The sequence below is a fragment of the Gopherus evgoodei genome, chromosome 1, assembly GCF_007399415.2.
Source record: "Gopherus evgoodei ecotype Sinaloan lineage chromosome 1, rGopEvg1_v1.p, whole genome shotgun sequence".
Lineage (NCBI taxonomy): Eukaryota > Metazoa > Chordata > Testudines > Testudinidae > Gopherus > Gopherus evgoodei.
Window position 1 is genome coordinate 122,629,891 of NC_044322.1, and position 20,010 is coordinate 122,649,900.

At 41.1% G+C, this 20,010-nt stretch overlaps 1 protein-coding gene across 1 annotated transcript in view; it reads right to left on the bottom strand.

Moving 5' to 3' along the window:
- Window positions 1–20,010, bottom strand: part of OCA2 (OCA2 melanosomal transmembrane protein) — a 316,130-nt gene that overhangs the window by 254,239 nt on the left and 41,881 nt on the right. Inside the window, 6 exon segments of the mRNA XM_030571121.1 lie at window positions 7,095–7,167; window positions 8,893–8,950; window positions 13,237–13,366; window positions 13,369–13,423; window positions 14,741–14,800; window positions 14,803–14,845. Of these exon segments, the coding sequence (XP_030426981.1) occupies window positions 7,095–7,167; window positions 8,893–8,950; window positions 13,237–13,366; window positions 13,369–13,423; window positions 14,741–14,800; window positions 14,803–14,845 (419 nt within the window).

Consider the following 20,010-nt stretch of genomic DNA (forward strand, 5'->3'; position numbering starts at 1 on the left):
CGGGGTCTATAACAGACCACCAAATCAAGAAGAGGAAGTGGATGAGTCATCCTACAAGCAGGTAACAAGATTAGCTAATGCACATGATCTAGCATTAATGGCAGATTTTAACTTCCCTATCTGTTGGAAGACTATTGCAGCAAAACCTAATACGTGCTGCAAATTCTTAGCATGTGTAGGAGACATCTTTCTGATCCTGAAAGTTGAGGAAACAACTGTGGAGGGGTGTCTAAATTTTGGATTTGGTTTTGACCAACAGTGATGAATTAGTTGCAAACGTGAAGGTGGTCGGGAACTTGGGAGGAAGAGATTGTGATCGGATAGAATTCAAGATCCTATGGAAAGAAAGAGATGAGAACAGTAAAACAGGGACACTGAACTTCAGAAAGTCAGATTTCAACCAACTCAGAACTAGTAAGCAAGGTCCCGTGGAAAGACTAATTAGAAAGAAAAGGAGTCAAAGGGGGTTGGCAGTTCTTAAAAGATGTAACACTAGAAGCTCATCATCAAGTTATTGCAACACAGAGGAAAGGTAAGAGCCACAGGAGGTCAATGTGGCTGCACAAGTTGCATTTTAGCTATCTGAAAGGAAAAGGGATACATACAGGAAATGAAAGGAGGGCCATGTCACCAAGGAAACATACACGAGAATAGCAAGAGCCTTTAGGGAGAAAAATCAGGAAAGTTACACCTGGCAAGGAAAGTTAGAGATAACAGGAAGGGGTTCTTCAAATATGTCAGACAAAAAAGAAAGATAAGGGATGGTTGGGTCTGCTGCTCAATGGAGAAAGCAAGCAGGTAATGGAAAACGATATGAGTACAGAGCTACTCAATACCTACTTTGCTTCAGTCTTCTCACACAAAATAACATGCGACCGGACGACTAGTCAAATTACCATAGACAATAAAGGGGAAGGGATGCAGATCAGGATAAGTAAAGAATACCTCAGACCAATTCGAATGAATTCAGATCAGCAGGGCTGGCTGCCTGGAGCAATGTATAAAACATTCAATTTGTGAATACCTGGAGGATGAAGGGGTAATCACTAGCAGCCAACAAGAATTTACCAAAAACAAATCATGCCAAACTAGCTTGATTTCCTTCGACGGGGTAACTGATTTGGTGGATAGGGGAAAATGCGGTGGACATAATACACCTGGATTTGAGTAAGGCTTTTGACAGTCCCTCATGACATTCTGACATCTAAACTGGAGAGATATAGGCTACACAGAACTACCATTAAGTGAATACATAATTGGTTAAATAGCCGCAAACAAAGAATAATTATTAATGGAATGATGTTGGATTAGAGAGAGGTCTCAAGTGGGGTTCCACAGAGATCTGTTTTGGATCCGGTGTTTTTTAACATCTTTATTAATGACCTGGATATAGATATAGAAATTTACAGATGACACAAAGCTGGGGTGGGGGGTTGCCAATACTTTGAAGAACAGAGCTAAAATTCAGAGAGATCTTGATAAATTGGAGAACTAGGCTATAAACAACAAAATGAAATTCAACGAAGACAAATGTAAGGTGCTACACTTAGGGAAGAAAAACCAAATGCACAAATACAGTATAGGGGAGGGGAAAACTGCTGACTAGGATCTGTGTAGTTGTGGTGGATCACATCTTCAACATGAGTCAGCAATGTGATGCTGTTTCAAAATATATATATATTTTTTCAATTTTAGGTTTAACAGAGTTGTAGCATGCAAGTCACAGGAAGTGATAGTACCACTCTTCTCAGAGCTGGTTAAGCCTCAAATAGGTCACTAATGTATAGAAAGTATGTAGAGAAACTGGAAAGGATACAGAGGCAAGTGACAAAGATGATCAAAGGGATGGAATGCAAGCCATACGAACAAAGGCTGAAGGAACTGGGTATGTTTAGTTTGGAAAAGAGGAGATTGAAAGGGAACGTGACAGAGGTCTTCAGATACTTGAAAGGCTGCTATAAGAAAGGTGGAGAAAAATTGTTCTCTCGTCACAGAGGGCAGGACAATGGGTTCAAACTACAGCATATAAGATTAAATCTCAAGAAAAGCTTCCTAACAGTAGGACAATGCCTCAGGAGGTTGTGGAAGCTTCTTCACTGGAGGTTTGTAAAAGGAGACTGGATGGACATCTGTCTTGCTCAGATGTGCTCAATTCTTAGCCAGTTGGGGGCAGTAATCGCAACCCACCACCTGCTCTGTCATTATTAGAGTCCAGTTAAAGAAGAGGTGACTTTGAGGGAGGGTTTGAAGGACAAGGAAATGACATTACTGAGTCTGACTGGAAATTTCCCCAGTGTATAGCAGGCACTGGCAAAAGAGACAGTACAAAGGTCTTTGAGGGGGAAGTGGGCAAACAGGTAATCAAGGCTGCTATCATCAGCAGAGCAAAGGTGGGAGCTGACAGCTCGATAAGCTAAATATGAAGTCTTGTGGGAAAGAAGTGGCTCAAAAGCTTGGAAGGAATTTGAAGGAATCTCAGAACTGCAATGCAACGGAAGGTGTGACAGTTATTACCTTCAATACTTTTCTTACAGGAGCCAAACATTTCTAGTTAAAGAGAGAAGCATTCAACTAAAGATAATTATAATAGGTGTGACAAGGTAAATAAGTACTATGCCAAAGAAACACAGACTCTTCTTTAAACTAGGGGGAGGTGATATATGGTTGGATTGCACAATTCCTCTTTAGCATACAAGAATCCCAATTACTTTTTCATTTCAGAAACCCTATTTCTATTATGGTGCATTGATTTGCTCCAGACCTCTGTTCTCTATTGCCTGCACAACATACAAATTCGTATAGATCAGGGCAAAAGCTATGAGAAACACAGCATGAAGAGAAGCACGGTAATGAATGTGGAGAACATCTAGCATTTCAGAACATCCTACAAAACCAAAACTTATTTTCATTATGGGAGAAAAGCAGAAATACGTCTCTTGGTAGTTCACAGTTTTCTAATTAATGAACTCAGATCATTTGTGAATACTGTTGACTGTGCAGTCACAGTAGGCCAAAAAGCCTTGTGTATTAGGAGTATTCACCCCTAAACTGAGAAGCACTGGGTTATGCTAATGCATCACTGTATCTTTTCTGCTATTTTTAAAACCCAGTTCCCAAAGGTGTATCTTCTTAATTACTGATACTTTGCACTTACCTGCCTTTCATTCAAAGATCTGCAAATATTTCACAAACATGACACAACAGCATAGGGTGACCAGACAGCGAGTTTGAAAAATCGGGACAGGGGGTGAGGGGTAATAGGATCCCATATAAGAAAAAAAACCAAAATTGGGATTGTCCCTAAAAAATCCTCTGCAAAAGAGGGCCTGCTGCCATGCACCGGCACAGAATACCTCTTGTAGGTGAATGAGCTTTTAAGTCAACAAGTCACAAACGATTAAAAAACAAACAAAAAAAGGAACAGCACCATTACCATTTTGGAAAATTATACTAAATCAATTTAATTTGAACCAGGGACAGTACGGAAACCAAATGCATTTGTGAACAAAATCCTACTAAAGCAAATCCTACAGACATGGAAAAATCTCCACAAAGTCACTGGAGGGGTGGTTTTCTGGTATTGCTTTTGACAGCTGCAGCCTAGCTACTTCAGTGCTGTGTGCCAGATGTGCCTTGGTGAAATGGGCAACAGCAAAGAAGCAGCAGTTCAGAAGGAGGGACATAGAAGATGATGGGAAGAGAGACAACTAGGGTTAACCCAGGTGAGGAACAACAAAAGAAAGAAAGGGAAGGAGGTAGAGAAGATGGAAAAGAGGTAGTCATAGGTAAAATGAAAAGTGGAGAATATCCATTTCAGCAGAAACATCCTACTGCCAGAGATGGGAAGTACTGCCTCCAACAAAATGAATTCTGGTGCTGAGAGACAGTGGGCATGACAGGGAAAACCAAAAACATCAAACTGAAGCTGGAAAAGAGGAAAAAATACAAAAGGAGAAGAAGAAAGAAGGGTATCACTCTTTGGGGCATGAAAATGCTTCCAAATTCTTTGTTTTCACTGAAAAATATTTTCATTAGAAGTTTTCCCAACCATCTCTAGAGTGTATAAGCCTCTGCATTCCCACATCAGCTACATTTTGCTTTCAAAACTTTAGCTCTTTCCTCTATTTCTCTCCAACACAGTTAATTTTGAATTAGCGGTACTGGCAGTGCCTGCATAGACCTTCCTGTCAGAACTGAATCATTATTATTTTTCACTGATCTCTGCCCTTTCCAAACACAGAAGATGACAGAGTCAAATCTTGAGAGAGAAGTTCTTTACCTGGACTCTATTCCTACTAACCTTTGTGAGCAAATTTTGCACAGCAAGCTCCTCATAAGATCAGACGTTTACATGAGTACAGACATCAATGGGAGATGCACCCTTGAGATGAGACAAGGTCATATGTTTCTAATTCACTAAACAGCAGATATTAAATTGAAAAACGTGCCAGGGCTGCCATCAGAGATTAACTCAGGGACCTCCAGAGCCCAAAAAAAGAGTCTCTACAGCTTGAGCTAACGAGCCAGTGTCACAGACATAACTGCCCCATAGCATCCCTTGCTGGCAAAGCATGGCACTAGGGATGTTCCCTGCCTCAGTTCCCCCTCACCTGGGTTTTCTGTGTCTCAACTCTCTGGCTAGGTCACTCTCAGAGTTCAGTTGCTTTCTGGGGCAACAAAAGTTCACATAAACAAAAGGTTCTTTCTTGTTGTTTGGGCTCCTCTTCAGCCCATCCTCTGGGCTCAGTTCCCAGCAGTCTCTCTGCTTTGGGATAGAGTGCTGACTCCCAAGCTGCTTTCCCTGGAGTCCCCTCACAGCCTCAGCTTCTCTGGGCTACCTTTCAGTCTTCCCTGCTCTGGGATAGTGCTCTGACTTGGGAGTCTTTCCAGAACCTACTGAAGGGCCTTTCACAGGACTCCAGCTTGCTCCTTGTGAGTCCTCCCTCTGAGTTCTCTGGCCTTTTTATGAGGTTCAAGTATTAATCAGGCTGTAACCTGACCCCAATTAATCTTATCGCCTTGGCTGGAGGCAGCTAACTATGGCATAGGTGGGACTAATTGAACAAGGCTGCCTAACCCCAGGATCCTGGCCCTGAAAGGGTGGGCATCCCATCACAGTCAGACTCTTCAGTGGAGATCTGTAATAGACCCTCATCTTTTGTAGGCCAGGCTCAGAGGATACATATACACACTGTCTAGTTGGATGCATAAGTTCTCAGGGCAGAGACCTTTCCTATTGGTCCCTAATTCACCATTCACATATGTAGCACTCTAGAACTAGTATGGCAAACAAAAATAATATAGAAGAATTGCAGTCATTCCTAAGTATGACCTCTTCAGTAGAATTCAAGAGAAACAAAAACATAGAATCTTAGGACTGGAAAGGACCTCAAGAGGTCATCTAGTCCAGTCATCTGCACTCATGGAAGGACTAAGTATTATCTAGACCATCTCTGCCATCCTGATAGAGATTCCATAACTTCCCTAGGCAATTTATTCCAGCACTTAACCACCCTGACAGTTGGGGAGTTTTTCCTACCCCGCCCTTGCTGCAATTTAAGCCCTATCTTCAGAGGTTAAGAAGAACAATTTTTCTCCCTCCTCCTTCTAACAACCTTTTATGTACTTGAAAACTTATGTCCCCTCTCAGTCTTCTCTTCTCCAGAATAAACAAACAATTTTTTCAGTCTTCCCTTCAATCTAGACCTTTAATCATTTGTGTTGCTTTTCTTTGGACTCTGTCCAATTCATTCACATCTTTCCTGAAATGTGGTGCCCAGCACTGGACACAATACTCCAACTGAGGCCTACTCAGCGTGGAGTAGAGTGGAAGAACTACTTCTCGTGTCTTGCTTGCAATACTTCTGCTAATACATCCCAAAATGATGTTTGCTTTTTTTGCAGCAATGTTACAGTGTTCACTCATATTTAGCCTGTGATCCACTATGACCCCCAGATCCCTTTCCACAGTACTCCTTCCTAAGCAGTCATTTCCCATTTGTATGTGTGCAACTGATTGTTCCTTTCTAAGTGGAGTACTTTGCATTTGTCCTTATTGAATTTCGTCCTACTTACTTCAAACCATTTCTTCAATTTGTCCAGATCATTTTTAATTTTAATCCTATCCTAATAACGATACCATGTATTACCTGCAAGCCTGGCAGTGCTTATTAATCTTTCAGTGTATGTAGATGTTAATTCCCTATAGTCTAATACTTAGATTTCAAGATACTAAAAACTCAGATTCAACACCAGAATATTGGTGCATTTAATCATTCACTAAATGCTCATGTATAATGAACAGCTCACATTAGTAGTAATAGAAGCATCACATTAAATGTCTTCCCTCCTCACCTCCGCATAGGTTCCAAGCAGTGGTGCCAATTAGAGGTTTCAGGAGTGGGGAAATGAAATAAATGCCCCCCTCCCCTCAAGGTTTTGGCACTTGCTCAAAGTTTCATAGGCTATGAAGCTGGGGAGGGGGGAGATGCTCCAAGCACTTTTAAATAGTGGTCCCCTACTACATCAGTACGGCTGCTGTTGGAGCAGTCCAGAGCATTGCCCCAGCTGTGTGGTTGCAACATCACTGAAATTTGATCCAGTCAGCCCTCTGTCCAGACAAAAGGGTAACCGGGCCAAATTTCAGTGAGTGTCATTGTGATCCGATGCACGGTGTCACAACATCACTCAAATCTGACCAAACTGACACTCTGTACAGATGAAAGGGAACTAGTTTTGAGATTTTTCTGTCATTGTGACCTTATAATTCTGTTTACATTTTGCATATTGTGGTCAGGTTTCATTATGAACTTCAGTTCCCTTTTTAAGACATGAGTAGGGGTCAAATGGTGTCCAGTTGAAGAAATAGGAAAATCAGGCCTTTGCACAATTCATTATCATTTAGATAAGTTACTATGGAAACAGGTTTGTGAACAAATTAATTTGCTACCATAAGGGCAGTCAGGTAGCATCACAGACTCTAAGGAAATAAATCGTTGTAATCAGCCAAGAAGCCATTTTGTATCAGCTTATCAGTATAACCAATGACCGCACTGCTCTCTGATTATTAAACAAAAGAAAATGTTAAAGGATACAGTAACTTTCCAATGGTGACACAGCCAACATCTGCCAGTGTGCTCCTTGATCTGGATAAGTGCTAAATAAAATCTACGACAAACAAAAAATGAGCATACATTGAATTGTTACAGAGTTGACCTATCTCCCCAGTCTGTCTCAAAAAATATATGAAATGGCCTTTCTTGAACCTTATAAACAAATGCATAATTCACAATAATGTTTTCAGGTATATTAATTCCAATTGCTGATATTTCTCTAACTTAAAACCAGGCCTGTGACTCGGAAAAAGAGTGAGTGGTATTGAGGTGTAATCCTTCACCACATTTAAACTAGCAAAGTCATACATTTTGTTGGCCAGGACCAAGTTGCAGGCTAGTTTTAAGGAACTGTCTGGAAAGTTAGGCCCAAATCCTTCCCTGGCTGAAGGGAAACAAATGCTTATTATGCCCTCTGCTACAGGAATCGTGCCAAATAGAAAAAGATTCCTTATGTCAGGCAAGCAGATAATTTCCAGTCTCCAAAACACTTGCAGAGCCTTGCAGCCTAACAGTTCACAGATTCCATTAGGACTGTCCAGTCAACAGCATCAATCTGACAACTGCAGACCCCTCCTCAGCCATCTTCCCTGCTATTCCTCTAGCTTCCCTCCACTAGAACACTGTGACTGCTACTGAATCCTGGATCAGTGTCTCCCTCCATTCTTTTTCTGCCTCCACCTTTCAAGTGTTCGATTTGTTTCATTATAGTACAGCAAGGAGCAACAGAGCCAGGAAAGGAGACACTTATTCGGGAGCTGGCTGCCTCCACCAGCACTGTTGATCAGTTAATATGAGGCAAGGAGGATGGAAAACCAGGATAATCATGAAAGAAAGGAGGAGAGAAAATGAGGATCCCAGAAGGGAAAGAGTGAGAGGGGAGAACTAGAATCAGGCAGTGGACTACAGGGGGGGATTTGAGGACAGATGAGCTACAGCTCATTAGAGACAGAAATTAAACACATGCACAGCATTTACAGGCAAGAGACACTTGTGGACAGGGAAAAGAGACAGGAGTATTAGAATAATGAAAAGAGGAAAAAGGAAAGAGCAGAGATTATAGAAGGACAAGACAGAGGAGAACGAGGAAAGGGTTCTAGAGACAGAAAGAAAGAGGAATTAGAATTAGGGCATCAAGCAAAATGGGAGAGATTTTTAAGAAGGGCTGGGTCTGGGGGAATTATCTAAAATACGAAGCTCTATACTATTTTCACCCTCCCAGCTTTATTCATGGGACAGTTTCTCTGCCTTCCCCAATGGCTGCTAGAGTGCAGCCTTCTGCAGCTCCCCTCCCTGTGCTAGCTGACCAGAAAGAGATACCGACAGCCACATGTTAGCAGCCATTGGGGAAGGCAGAGAGCCCACACGAGGTTTTGCAGAGCCTGTTTTCCACTCTGCAAGGAGTTCCATGAGAGTTTGAGGAGGAAAAGGAGGAGTTAGTGTGGACATTTTGACAGAGGAAGAAGCTGACCCCTGAAGGCCCCCAGTTTTGAAGCAGTGCTTGAGAAGCCATCTCAAAATCTTTATACACCTGCCAGTGACATACATGCTAATTAACTGGACCTGCCTCCTCTCCAAGCTCCCTTGGGGGCACAGTATGTAGCATGTGGGACAGTCTTAACTAGTCCACAAGAGACCTGTGCATCTTTTTACCCATTGATCCTCACTCCCCTGACAGGATTAAATTTAGCCTTAAATTACAGTAACTCCAATTTAAAATCATTACACTGATTTAATTCTAATTTATTAAATGAAAGAATGTTGCAAATCCAATACTTACGGAGCACACCGCTACAAAGATAAGAAGAGTTGAAACTTTTAGGAATCTTAAACAGCATCTGAAAGGTAAGAATAATGTTACTTGTACAAACTTTATAAAAAACATTATTTGTGTTTGATCATACGGAAGTTTTTTACATAGAAAAAAACATGATTAGCCAGAGAACTCAGTTTCCCCAGAGAGTACTGAATACGGGCACTAAAATGCAAGCAATTGTCTATTGCCATTCCAGAGCCCAATCTTGTCATCCTTACAAATACAAAGCTACTTTTAACATCAGTGGAGTTTGCCTTGTATGAGAACTTCAAGGCTGGGCCCTAAATACATTTTACTCATTACACAAGAGGCACACTGTCATGGCTGACTTCTCCAAAATTTGATCATTCCCTCAAAATATTTCTAATATATACCCTGAAAATTATTGAAAAAAATCATAGATGTAAGAAGGGAATAGACATCTGGAGTCCTACAATAATCAAATTATCTCTTTAAAACATCACCAGTTTCTGGACATTCACAAATAAACTATCAGAACCTTGGTTTTGATTTATATTTTACATTATCACAGTGAGCCTGAGTACACTGAACAATGACTTATTTTAAAAAGATTCAATGCCATCAAATATGCTAAAATCTCAGGAAAATATTTAGTATGTCAAACCATGCTTGTTTTAAATTAAATTATTTTCTATTAAAAATTTGCGTTTTCCAGTAATCTGTTTTTACATTTACCATTTAAAAACTATGTCCCTATTTCTTATACATGGGAGGTCTCTCTCTCTCTCTACTAATTATTTTTCTATTTGTCAATACTATATGTAAAATCAATGTGTGATAGAAAATATACCCCGGGGCTCACACCCTATATGCTACTGGAATAATGTTTGTACAAGATATGCCTTGTGAGGTATCAATAAATACCTCATAACTTGCTGATAAATAACATCATGGCAAAATGCACATAGCAACATTATATATAAAGTTTGAATATAAGCTGAAATCATGACTGAAGTATGTTTTCCAGATAAGTCTGGGGAGTGGCCAAACTAGTTACTGAGAAAGGGCAAGCTGATGCCTCAGACAGGTGGAAATAAGGCTGATGAACCATTACCTGCTAAGTGGCCAGTATTTTGCAAGGAAGGGGGCGGGGCAAAAAATCTATATCTTAGCAAAGAAACAGCATGGAGTTTCCTTCACTAGACTGCCTATCACCTTGCTCCCAGCTGGAAATGCTTCTCAAATGGGGGATAGGACTACCAAAAGAAGGGGCAGACACTCCAAGACACCATCTCTCTCTTTCTGGTATCACTCCTAAGAGGACAAGGGAAAACAGAAGATGGACTTTGGGGGAAGGGTGGGTCCTGACCAGAAGAGTTTGGTCAGAAACCTTGCTGGAAGCATATGGTGATAAATCTTTGAATCTAATATAGTTTGAAGTTAATAAACTTGTTTTAGTGTTTTATCTAATCCAGTGTGTTTGAATTGGAGTGTCTGGGTAACTCTATTTACAATAATAAGCTGGCATATTATTCCCTTAAGGAATAACAGACAATATATTTGTACTGTACTGGAGAGGGCTGGGCAGTACAGAACATAAATTTCTGGGGGAAGATCTGAGACTAGGGGTGTGTTGAGGTCATCCCGCAGTATAAGTAAGGCTGGTCAGAGCTAGGGTTTAGCTGTCAGGCTGCAATTACACACAGACCTCAGCGTGTGGCTTGCCCGCTGGAAGGCTGTTTGTGAGTGGCCCAGGTGGGAGCTACTACAACAAAGCATTATAAGACTCCCAAGGACAGGGGTGACACAGCCCCCACTAGTCTGGACTGTGCCCCGGGTATGTCACATTGTTTTATATTCACAGTAGCAATGAGTTCTGCTGTGTAATTTGTCTCTTAAATCTCTCCGTTAACTAAAACCATGGATGTCTCCCTAGTATTTTAGCTAAAAGTAAACATTAAAAAATCGGCTGTCTTCCTGATAGAATGCCAAGTGAGTGGGTTGCTTTAAGCCTGATGGTGGCAAAGAGAAAAACATTCCAAGACATTAGAATTAGTTGAGAAGGCTCTAGTTCAATAAACAGCTGTATTAAGAGAGTCATTTGTGTAATAGAAAACTAAATTAGACAAGTTTCAAAAGATTCAGAAGTCATGTTTGAATCATAATGGAAATAAGTCCTAGGATCAAGATCACTCATGGGAAAATTAGAAACCATGTAGGTGGCCACAGAGTGATCCAAGCCGCAGGGCAGTGGAGAAGCAGGCTCAGTCTATTTAAAGTCTTTCATCTAGAAACATCAAAGTCCAAGCTACTGAAAAATGAAAAATAGCAGAACAAAAAAGGTTTGAAACTCAAGGCAGCAATGACCAATTTTAAGTTACAAAAGCAATTACCAGCACCTCAGGATTGATAATACGTGTGAGCTACAACCAAGTAGGATGTGTGAAGAACACCCAGTACATGTCTTTAATTATATATTTTGTTTCTCTCTCCCACCTCTATTCTCTACCTCTTAACAACAAACTACTATTTACGTACTTTGTTGGGATTTTTTAATATTTTACAAATTATTAAAGCCCTCTTCAGATTATTTTAGATTTAATGCATTTGATAAATCTTCAGTCTGCACTTTCAAATTATGTTTCAACAGTTCTTATTGAAACAAGATACATGATGACAACTACGTTGGAAGATGCAATAGAAATCAAGAGGCGTTAATTGTGAAGTCCATAACTACTTGTCCTTAAATAACAAATTCATCCTCAAAAGCTGACAAGATATAATTAGAAGTTTCTGAAAAATGTTATTTTATTGATGAAGCATAGCATTTGGGGGAGAGGGTTGTTTGGTTGGTTGGTTTTTGGCATCTAGTATTACAGGAGCAGCGCTTTTAACAGCTTACAAACCAGCCTTTGACTTAACCATATTTAGCAACCTGTGTCTTGCATTACGATTCTAATCTGGCACAGTAATGCAAGTACAACTTCTGTGCCAGATTCTATCCTGATTTATACTCCCAGGGAAATCCCATTGGACTCCAATGGGCCTGCATGAGGTGCAAATCTGGGCAGAATTTCCCCTTCTGTCTCTAAACTTAGTGATTGCGAGCCACATCCTCAACTAGTAGCTCCATTAACGTCAATGGAGCTATGCTCATTTATACCAGCTGAGGATCTGGCCCTTATGTATATTCAACAATACAGCAAAATATCTCACAGGAAAATCCACCAAGAAAATATAGCACTTTCCTAAAATGAAAACTTGTGTAGTTTTGCAAATGATTAAGTAAAGAAACCAAGGAGGACTGAAACAATATCAAATATTGGCTCAAGCTGCTAATATTGCAAAGAAACAGTGCTGGTATAGTTGTCAGTATTCAGCCAAGCTGTGCTAACTGTAGCCAATACAGTTAGCCTACTCTGCTTATTCAACAACAATGGAGAATAGGGAAAATCCCATGTTATTTAAATATCCCTAATTAGAACTGGAAGATAAACATGAAGCAGTGAGCTTAAACAAAGCACATTGTGTGATTTAGCCAAATAACATTTTGTAACAGAGTGGCAGACTCTAGAAACTGGCACAGGATGCAGGGCATCTATGTGAGTAATAAAAGATATTTGAACCCTGTGCAATGCTGCTAGGTGATTATTGCAGGTGCAACTAGAATATAAAAAGAGTGCTGTAGTTTTTAGAAGGGGCAAAGCGAACTAGCATCTAGAACTAAGAGATTCTGCAGCTAAAATCTAGGAAAAGCCAACACTGACCAATTTTAGGCTTAAATTCAGGATGTGTTGATAACATTTAATTTACTAGTAAACCCATACACCAAGAAAGAAGTAAATGTAGACTTTATACAAGGTCTGCCTACTTTAGATAACTGAAGGATGCAGGTTGGTTTGGGCACATTTTGCATTACAGTACATAAAAAAGGCTATTATAATTATAATAAAAATACATTTACAAAATAGTGGTAGTTAAACTATTCAAACAAAAATTTATCCAAGCAGCAAAACCTATTGTGGAAGATCTTGTGATATATTCACAAATGAACACAAATAATTTTAAAAAAGGCATAAAGACATATTTTTCCCTTATATAGTATTTAGTAAGAGACCTAAGACAAGATGTGAGTAATAACAAGGAGCCGTAAATCTTAACCAGATTTCACGATGAATTTCAAAGTGTGTTTTGGTTTTGACTTAAAAATGATGGGACAACATGACCCAGAATATGGAGTGTTATTTTACTCATTTGCAGAAATCAAATCATTTTCAAAACATCTGCCTTGGTTATTGATCCTTGCAGAAGTAACAAAAACAAAACAAGCAAGCTCTGGATTCATACCTCATCTTTGGTAAATTGAACTTGACATGAAGGTTGTCCAAGAGTTCATATTTCTCAGAGGAAGCAGATCTAGACAAGCTGGCCATTTCACTTCCCAGGTGAGACCTTTGCTCAAATTCTGCAGAGCTGTATCCCATGAATCATCATCTGTGGTAAAATCTGGATTATGAAGAGCCATACATCTAGCCTACAAAACATTTTTAATAAATAAAAAAAAAATAATGATTTCCTTTAATTTAAAAATATACTGATTTATATCCTGATTTGCACACTTCTTAACTTTCCTGTGATTGATTTCACTGGGAATACTCATGGTAATCAAGTTAAGCATGTGCCTAAAAGTTTGCAAAATCAGGTTATTAGTGTGATGGCTTGGTGGAAGAAATGTTACCTGTCTGAGATTCTAGGAACTACACCAGGGGTAGGCAACCTGTGGCACACGAGCTGATTTTCAGTGGCACTCACACTACTTGGGGTCCTGGCCACCAATCTGGGGGCTCTGCATTTTAATTGAATTTAAATGAAGCTTCTCAAAAACATTTTAAAAATGTTATTTACTTACAATAGTTTAGTTATATATATAGACCTTATTGAAAGAGACCTTCTAAAAATGTTAAAATGTATTACTGGCACGCGAAACCTTGAATTAGAGTGAATAAATGAAGAATCCGCACACCACTTCTGAAAGTTTGCCGACCGCTGAGCTACACAGAGTCAAGTAAATTGCATGTGTTTAGGAACTGGGCAGTGCAGACAGCTTCTCTAACAAACCTATGCTTCATGAGAGTGAATCTCTGCCCTGTCAAACCCCATGCATTTGCTGCAGTGAAGAGAACAGCTCCAGTCTGATGACTCATGGAAGGCTGACTGGAGTGCAGCTAGTCTCTGGCCTGGTTCCCCATCTCTGCGGCCTGTGGAAAAAACTAGTAAAGAGGGAAAGAAGTATGGCTGTGTGACGGGGCACAAGGAGAAGGGTAACTGTGCAAAGGTGGCTGGGGTGTAAGGGAGTCTGTGAAGGGGCAGGAGTTGGAAGGTATCCAGTCTATATGTATCAATGTTTTGACACATACTTTGGTTCACTGGGGAGTCCACAGAGTACCTCCATGGGGGAAGAACCCTTGATGCGCCAGTGTCTCAGTGCATATAAGAATTGGCCTCTTGGTGCACCAGGGATTGGATTTTATACACACCAACACATCAGTACATTACAAGCTTCTTACACCACTGCTGTCTCAGCTCCCCAATGCATCAGGAAGCAGCAATATGTGAAGAAAATCCTATGCACTGGTATCTACATGACAGTGTTACTCAACCTACAGCTCTCCTCTCATCTTCCTTCACACAACCTACTCCTCCCTTTCCTTCCTATTTCCCCATCATATTCCACTAAAGTCCTACTTCCGCTCAGAACCCCCTACTGTCTAGGCTGCCTCTCTGCAATCCTACAATCAGAATGCCAGAAGGAATAATGTAAAAGCAATCCTTAATTTGAAATAAAAATAACCCACCCATTGTCCTCAGAGGAAACCTTCAGCAAAGGCGTCTTCTCTGTAAAGCAGTTTGTCCTTTGACCCTTGCACTGAATAATTTCGGCAAACCAAAGTGGTACCTTAAAAATAAATAAATAAAACTAAATAGATAAATCAACAGAATTGTTAATTCTCATTTGAACGACTCCCTAAGGCTCTACACAATATTTGATAAGCTAAAAGTATATTGATATAACTAATTAATATTAACTTATCAAGTGACTGCTTTCTAAAAAATTGCAGGCAAAATTCTCTCCTTTCTTCATTGAGTGCAGTCCCCTCTGATTGCATAATTTGTATTGTTCCATGTGCCTAACTCCCACAGAAGTCATTTCACATGTGCAACCAGGGTAGGTATGCAATAAAGATCCACATTGTGAAGAAGAGTTTTATACCGCAAATCAGAAGAGAGAATTTTATGCTGCATTTGGACTCAGATGTTTTGGCAAGACCAAAGAGATGCTGGATCAGATGAAAGAAACCCTTTGAAGAACTGGCTGACACGCCTGTCTTCCTCCTTCCATCCACGGCAATCCACACTTCTCCCCATTCATCAAACTGGTTGCTAAGTTTTGGGATCCTGTTTGATTTGTCATTAACCATCGATAATCAAATAGCATCTGTGGTAAAAAATGGCTTCCTGCACCTCCACCTTACTAGTAAACTTTGCCCTGGAGGAGGATCTACCCACAGAAATCCATGCTTTGTCACCTCTTTGTCAAATAATAGTGGATTATTTGAATCACTATATACGGAGCCAAGGATGGGCACGATGAAGAGGTTCCATTATGCATCAATTTACCTCTTCATTGTTGCAGGCCACTGTGAATCCATTATCTCTTTGTTCTGATCCCTCTACTAGCTCCCATTCTGTTGCTGACATAAGACTCTGGTCCCGATCGCCGAAACCACAAATAAGTTAGTACACAGCTACATCACTGATCACATCTCTATCCATGATCCACTGAGGCAGTTGTCACTTTATGCACTGCAAGTAGCCATGCTGAAGTCAGAGGGACTACTCACATTGTGTGAAGTTAAATATGTACATAAGACTTTGCAAGATCAGGACCTTAGGTGTTCAGTTCAATCTGCCAGATAGTTTCCAATATTTGTTATCATCTGCTAGCTCTGCTATGGCCTTGCCAGGTTCCTTCTCCACTCTGAACTTTAGGGTACAGATGTGGGGATCTGCATGAATACTTCTAAGCTTAATTACTAGTTTAGATCTGGTACCACTGCCACCATCTAGAATTTCCATGTCTGGATCACTCCCTGTCCCCCCAAAACCTTCCCCTCCCTGGGTAGCCTGAGAGACTCCTTCACCAATTCCCTGGTGAGGTTCAGATCCAATCCCCGCAGATCTAAAAACAGGAAAAATCAACCAGGTATTAAGAAAAAAGGCTTTTAGTTAAAGAAAAGAAAGGTAAAGAAAACTCTCTGGAGAGATTAGCATACCAGCTACTCTTACAGACAACAGATTTCAAACACAGAAGATGTTCCCCTGGGCACAATTTTAGTTACACATAAAAAAAATAATACCCAAATACCCAATTTGATTCTACCTCAAATTGCATAAGACAGGTTACAAAGAAATAAACATAAACCTATTTATTCCTTTCTAAAACTTACTACTCTGATAAGAAGCTGGTTCCTTGATCTCTCTCACTCCGACTGAAATTGAAATTCTAAACAAAGGAAAAACTTCCCTCTTTCCTTTTGAACCATCTTGTTCCCCCATTGGTTCCTCTGGTCAGGTGTTAGCTAGGCTAGGTGAACTTTTTAACCCTATACAGGTAAAAGAAGCATTAACCCTTAACCATCTGTTTATGACAGGCCTATGTGAACTGAAGATGGTGATTTCAGTAGATGGTCTACATCTTACATGCACGCCCCTCTGTAAGCACCTTGTTATAGCAATCTCAGAAGAAAGACCAGGAAACGACTGGGCATAGTTAAGGGTTCCGGCACATTGGCACTGCAGTGTAAGTTTCGTTGTCAGAGTCTGTTCTGTGAAGAGATGGCTCCATTCTCTATCGCTGTCAACATGCCATCTTTGTATGAGCATTTCATTCACATTAAAAAAGTTTAAAGAAAAAAAACTCCATGTTCTTGAGAGCTTGAGCCCTCATTTAACTCAACCACAGTCTAAAACGATTGTTTCAAACCCTATAGTTTTTACAAAATAAAATCCATAATCATAATTAAAATACTATTGGGATTTATAATTTTAGGCTCATTTAACATTAACAATATCTTCTAACTGCACATTCTTTGCAGAAATTTTCACCAGAAGTTGAAATGTTTAGTTACAATTCTGATGGCAGGATGAAGTCTCTTGTGTTCTGCCAATATTTGACAAGGGCAAATGGGATGACCCAGGTAATTATAAGCACGTCAGCCTGACATTGATCGCAGGCAAAACAATGGAGTGGCTAATACAGCTCGATTAATAGAGAATTAAAGGCAAGTAATATAATTAATGCCAATCAACATCAGTTTATGGAAAATAGATCCTGTCAAACTAACTTGATATCTTTTTTTGATGAGATTACAAATTTGGTTGATAAAGGTAATGGTGTGATCGACTTAGACTTCTGTAAGGCATTTGACTTGGTACTACTTGACAGACCTTTGATTAAAAAAATAGTATGAAACAAAGTGAACATGACACACATTAAATAGATTAAAAACTGGCTATACGACAGGTCTCAACATCTAATTGTAAATAGGGAATCACTATTGAGTGGGTGTGTTTCTAGTAAAGCCTCACAAGCATTGATTTTTGACCCTACTTGATTTAATATTTTTAGCAATGACCTGTGTTACCTAGCAGTTCTGTGTCCCTGGGGAACCAGAATGCAGTATCCAGCCTGTCTGACCCCCCAACCCCAGCCTCTGCTTGAACCAAAGCCGATCAGAAGAAAGACTTACAAAATGCAATGAAAAGGCAGTGGGAGACACCTAAATCCTTGGGATTAGGATGACAGGATTAAGGAAACTCCCCTAGCCTCATTTGCATCAAAGATAGGACAAGGATGCATCGCTATTAGCATACAGAATGGAGAGCAGAGATTTCAAGGCAAGAACTGCATGGAATTCTGGGATCAGAAAAGCAGGGAAGCACTGCATGATGGGGGATCTCTGCTAAAGTTGTTAATGAAAACCCTCTCCTGCACACACCCAGCTCAGTAGTTATCAGACCAATTCTAGTAATAAATCCTTTACTGGTATCCAAAATACTGGAGCCCCCTAACTGCATTGTGAGCTCCCTCCAAGGAACACTGCCCATGGCCAGGAATGATCAGCTCCCATTGTCTAGCCTGAACAAAACAACTTTGGTATACTCCCATTAGCCATCAGTTTATACGTAAACAAATCTAGTGTTCTCCCTTGAACCACTGTTGTTTCTCTATGAAAACATCTACCCATGCTCAAGTGTTCTCATGTCTGAATCCAAAATATGCATCAGTTCCATTCTCTCCCCCCCCTCCCCTTTGGGTGTCTTTTAGTTTCCTCATTCACTCTGCAGCAACGCTCCTCAGACCTAAGCTAAAAGATCTCTGCATCACTGTTTCAGAGTGGTAGCCGTGTTAGTCTGTATCAGCAAAAAGAACAAGGAATCCTTGTGGCACCTTAGGCCTGGTCTACACTACAACTTTAGGTCGAATTTAGCAGCTTTACCTTGATTTAAGCCTGGCCCCATCCACACGACAAAGCCCTTTTTTTCGACTTAAAGGGCTCTTTAAATCGATTTCTTTACTCCACCTCCGACGAGGGGATAAACACCGAAATCGGCCTTGCCAGGTCAAATTTGGGATAGTATGGAGGCAATTCAACGGTATTGGCCTCCGGGAGCTATTCCAGAGTGCTCCATTGTGACTGCTCTGGACAGCACTATCAGCTCAGATGCACTGGCCAGGTAGACAGGAAAAGGCCCGCGAACTTTTGAATTTCATTTCCTATTTGGCCAGCGTGTTTGCAGAGCTCATCAGCATGATGTGCACATTGCCGGGACACATTGCCCACCTGTACTTTGTGAGAAATCTATGACCATGTCCCTCTCGTCACTGCACTGCTGTCGCCTCCTCGCCTGGTTTTGTGCGAAGCAATTGTCTGCTGTTGCTCTGATGGAGGAAGGGGTGACTGATGACATGGATTACAGGCAGGGGCGGCAAGCCACAGGGGGCACTCTGCCAGTCGCTGCGAGGGCAGGAGGCAGGTTGCCTTCAGTGGCATGTCTGATGAGGGTCTGCTGGCCTGTGGCTTCAGCGGACCTCCCGCAGGCGTGCCGCCGAATCTGCGGGACCAGGGACGTCCCACAGGCAAGCCGCCAAAGGCAGCTTGCCTGCCATTCTTGGGGCGGCAAAATACCTAGAGCCGCCCCTGCTTACAGGGAATTAAAATCAACAAAAGGGGTGGTTTTGCATCCAGGAGAAACACAAACAACTGTCACACAGAATGGCCCCCTCAAGGATTGAACTCTAAACCCTGGGTTTAGCAGGCCATTGATTTCACAAAACAAATCAGGTCAATTTTTTGTTTTGATCCATCTATCTTTTACATCTTAGGCTGGCAGCAGACGGTGCAGTACGACTGCAAGCCATCGTCATCTCCTGGGTGCTTGGCAGAAGATAGGAATGACCTGGCTGAGTCACTCCCATGTCTGCCCAGACGCCGCTGACTGATCTCACCAAGGTCAGCTAAAAGAGCACCCAGGAATATGACGACGATGGCTACCAATCGTAATGCACCGTCTGATGCCAAAAGGCAATGAGCTGCTATGTGTAGCAATGCAGTCCCACATCTGCCAGCACCCAGGAGACGAAGGGTGACGGTTAGCTGAGTGGGCTCCATGCTTGCCGTGGTATGGCATCTGTTCAGGTAACCCAGGAAAAAAGGTGCGACATGATTGTCTGCCATTGCTTTCACAGAGGAAGGGAGGGGGGGCCTGATGACATTTACCCAGAACAACCCATTACACTGTTTTTGCCCCATCAGGTATTGAGATCTCAACCCAGAATCCCAATGGGCAGCGGAGACTGTGGGAACTGTGGGAGAGCTACTCACAGCTACCCACAGTGCAACGCTCCAGAAGTTGACACTAGCCTCGGTACTGTGGACGCAGTCCGCCAACTTAATGCATTTAGAGCATTTTGTGTGGGGACACACACAATCTACTGTATAAAAATGATTTCTAAAAAACCGACTTCTATAAATTCGACCTAATTTTGTAGTGTAGACA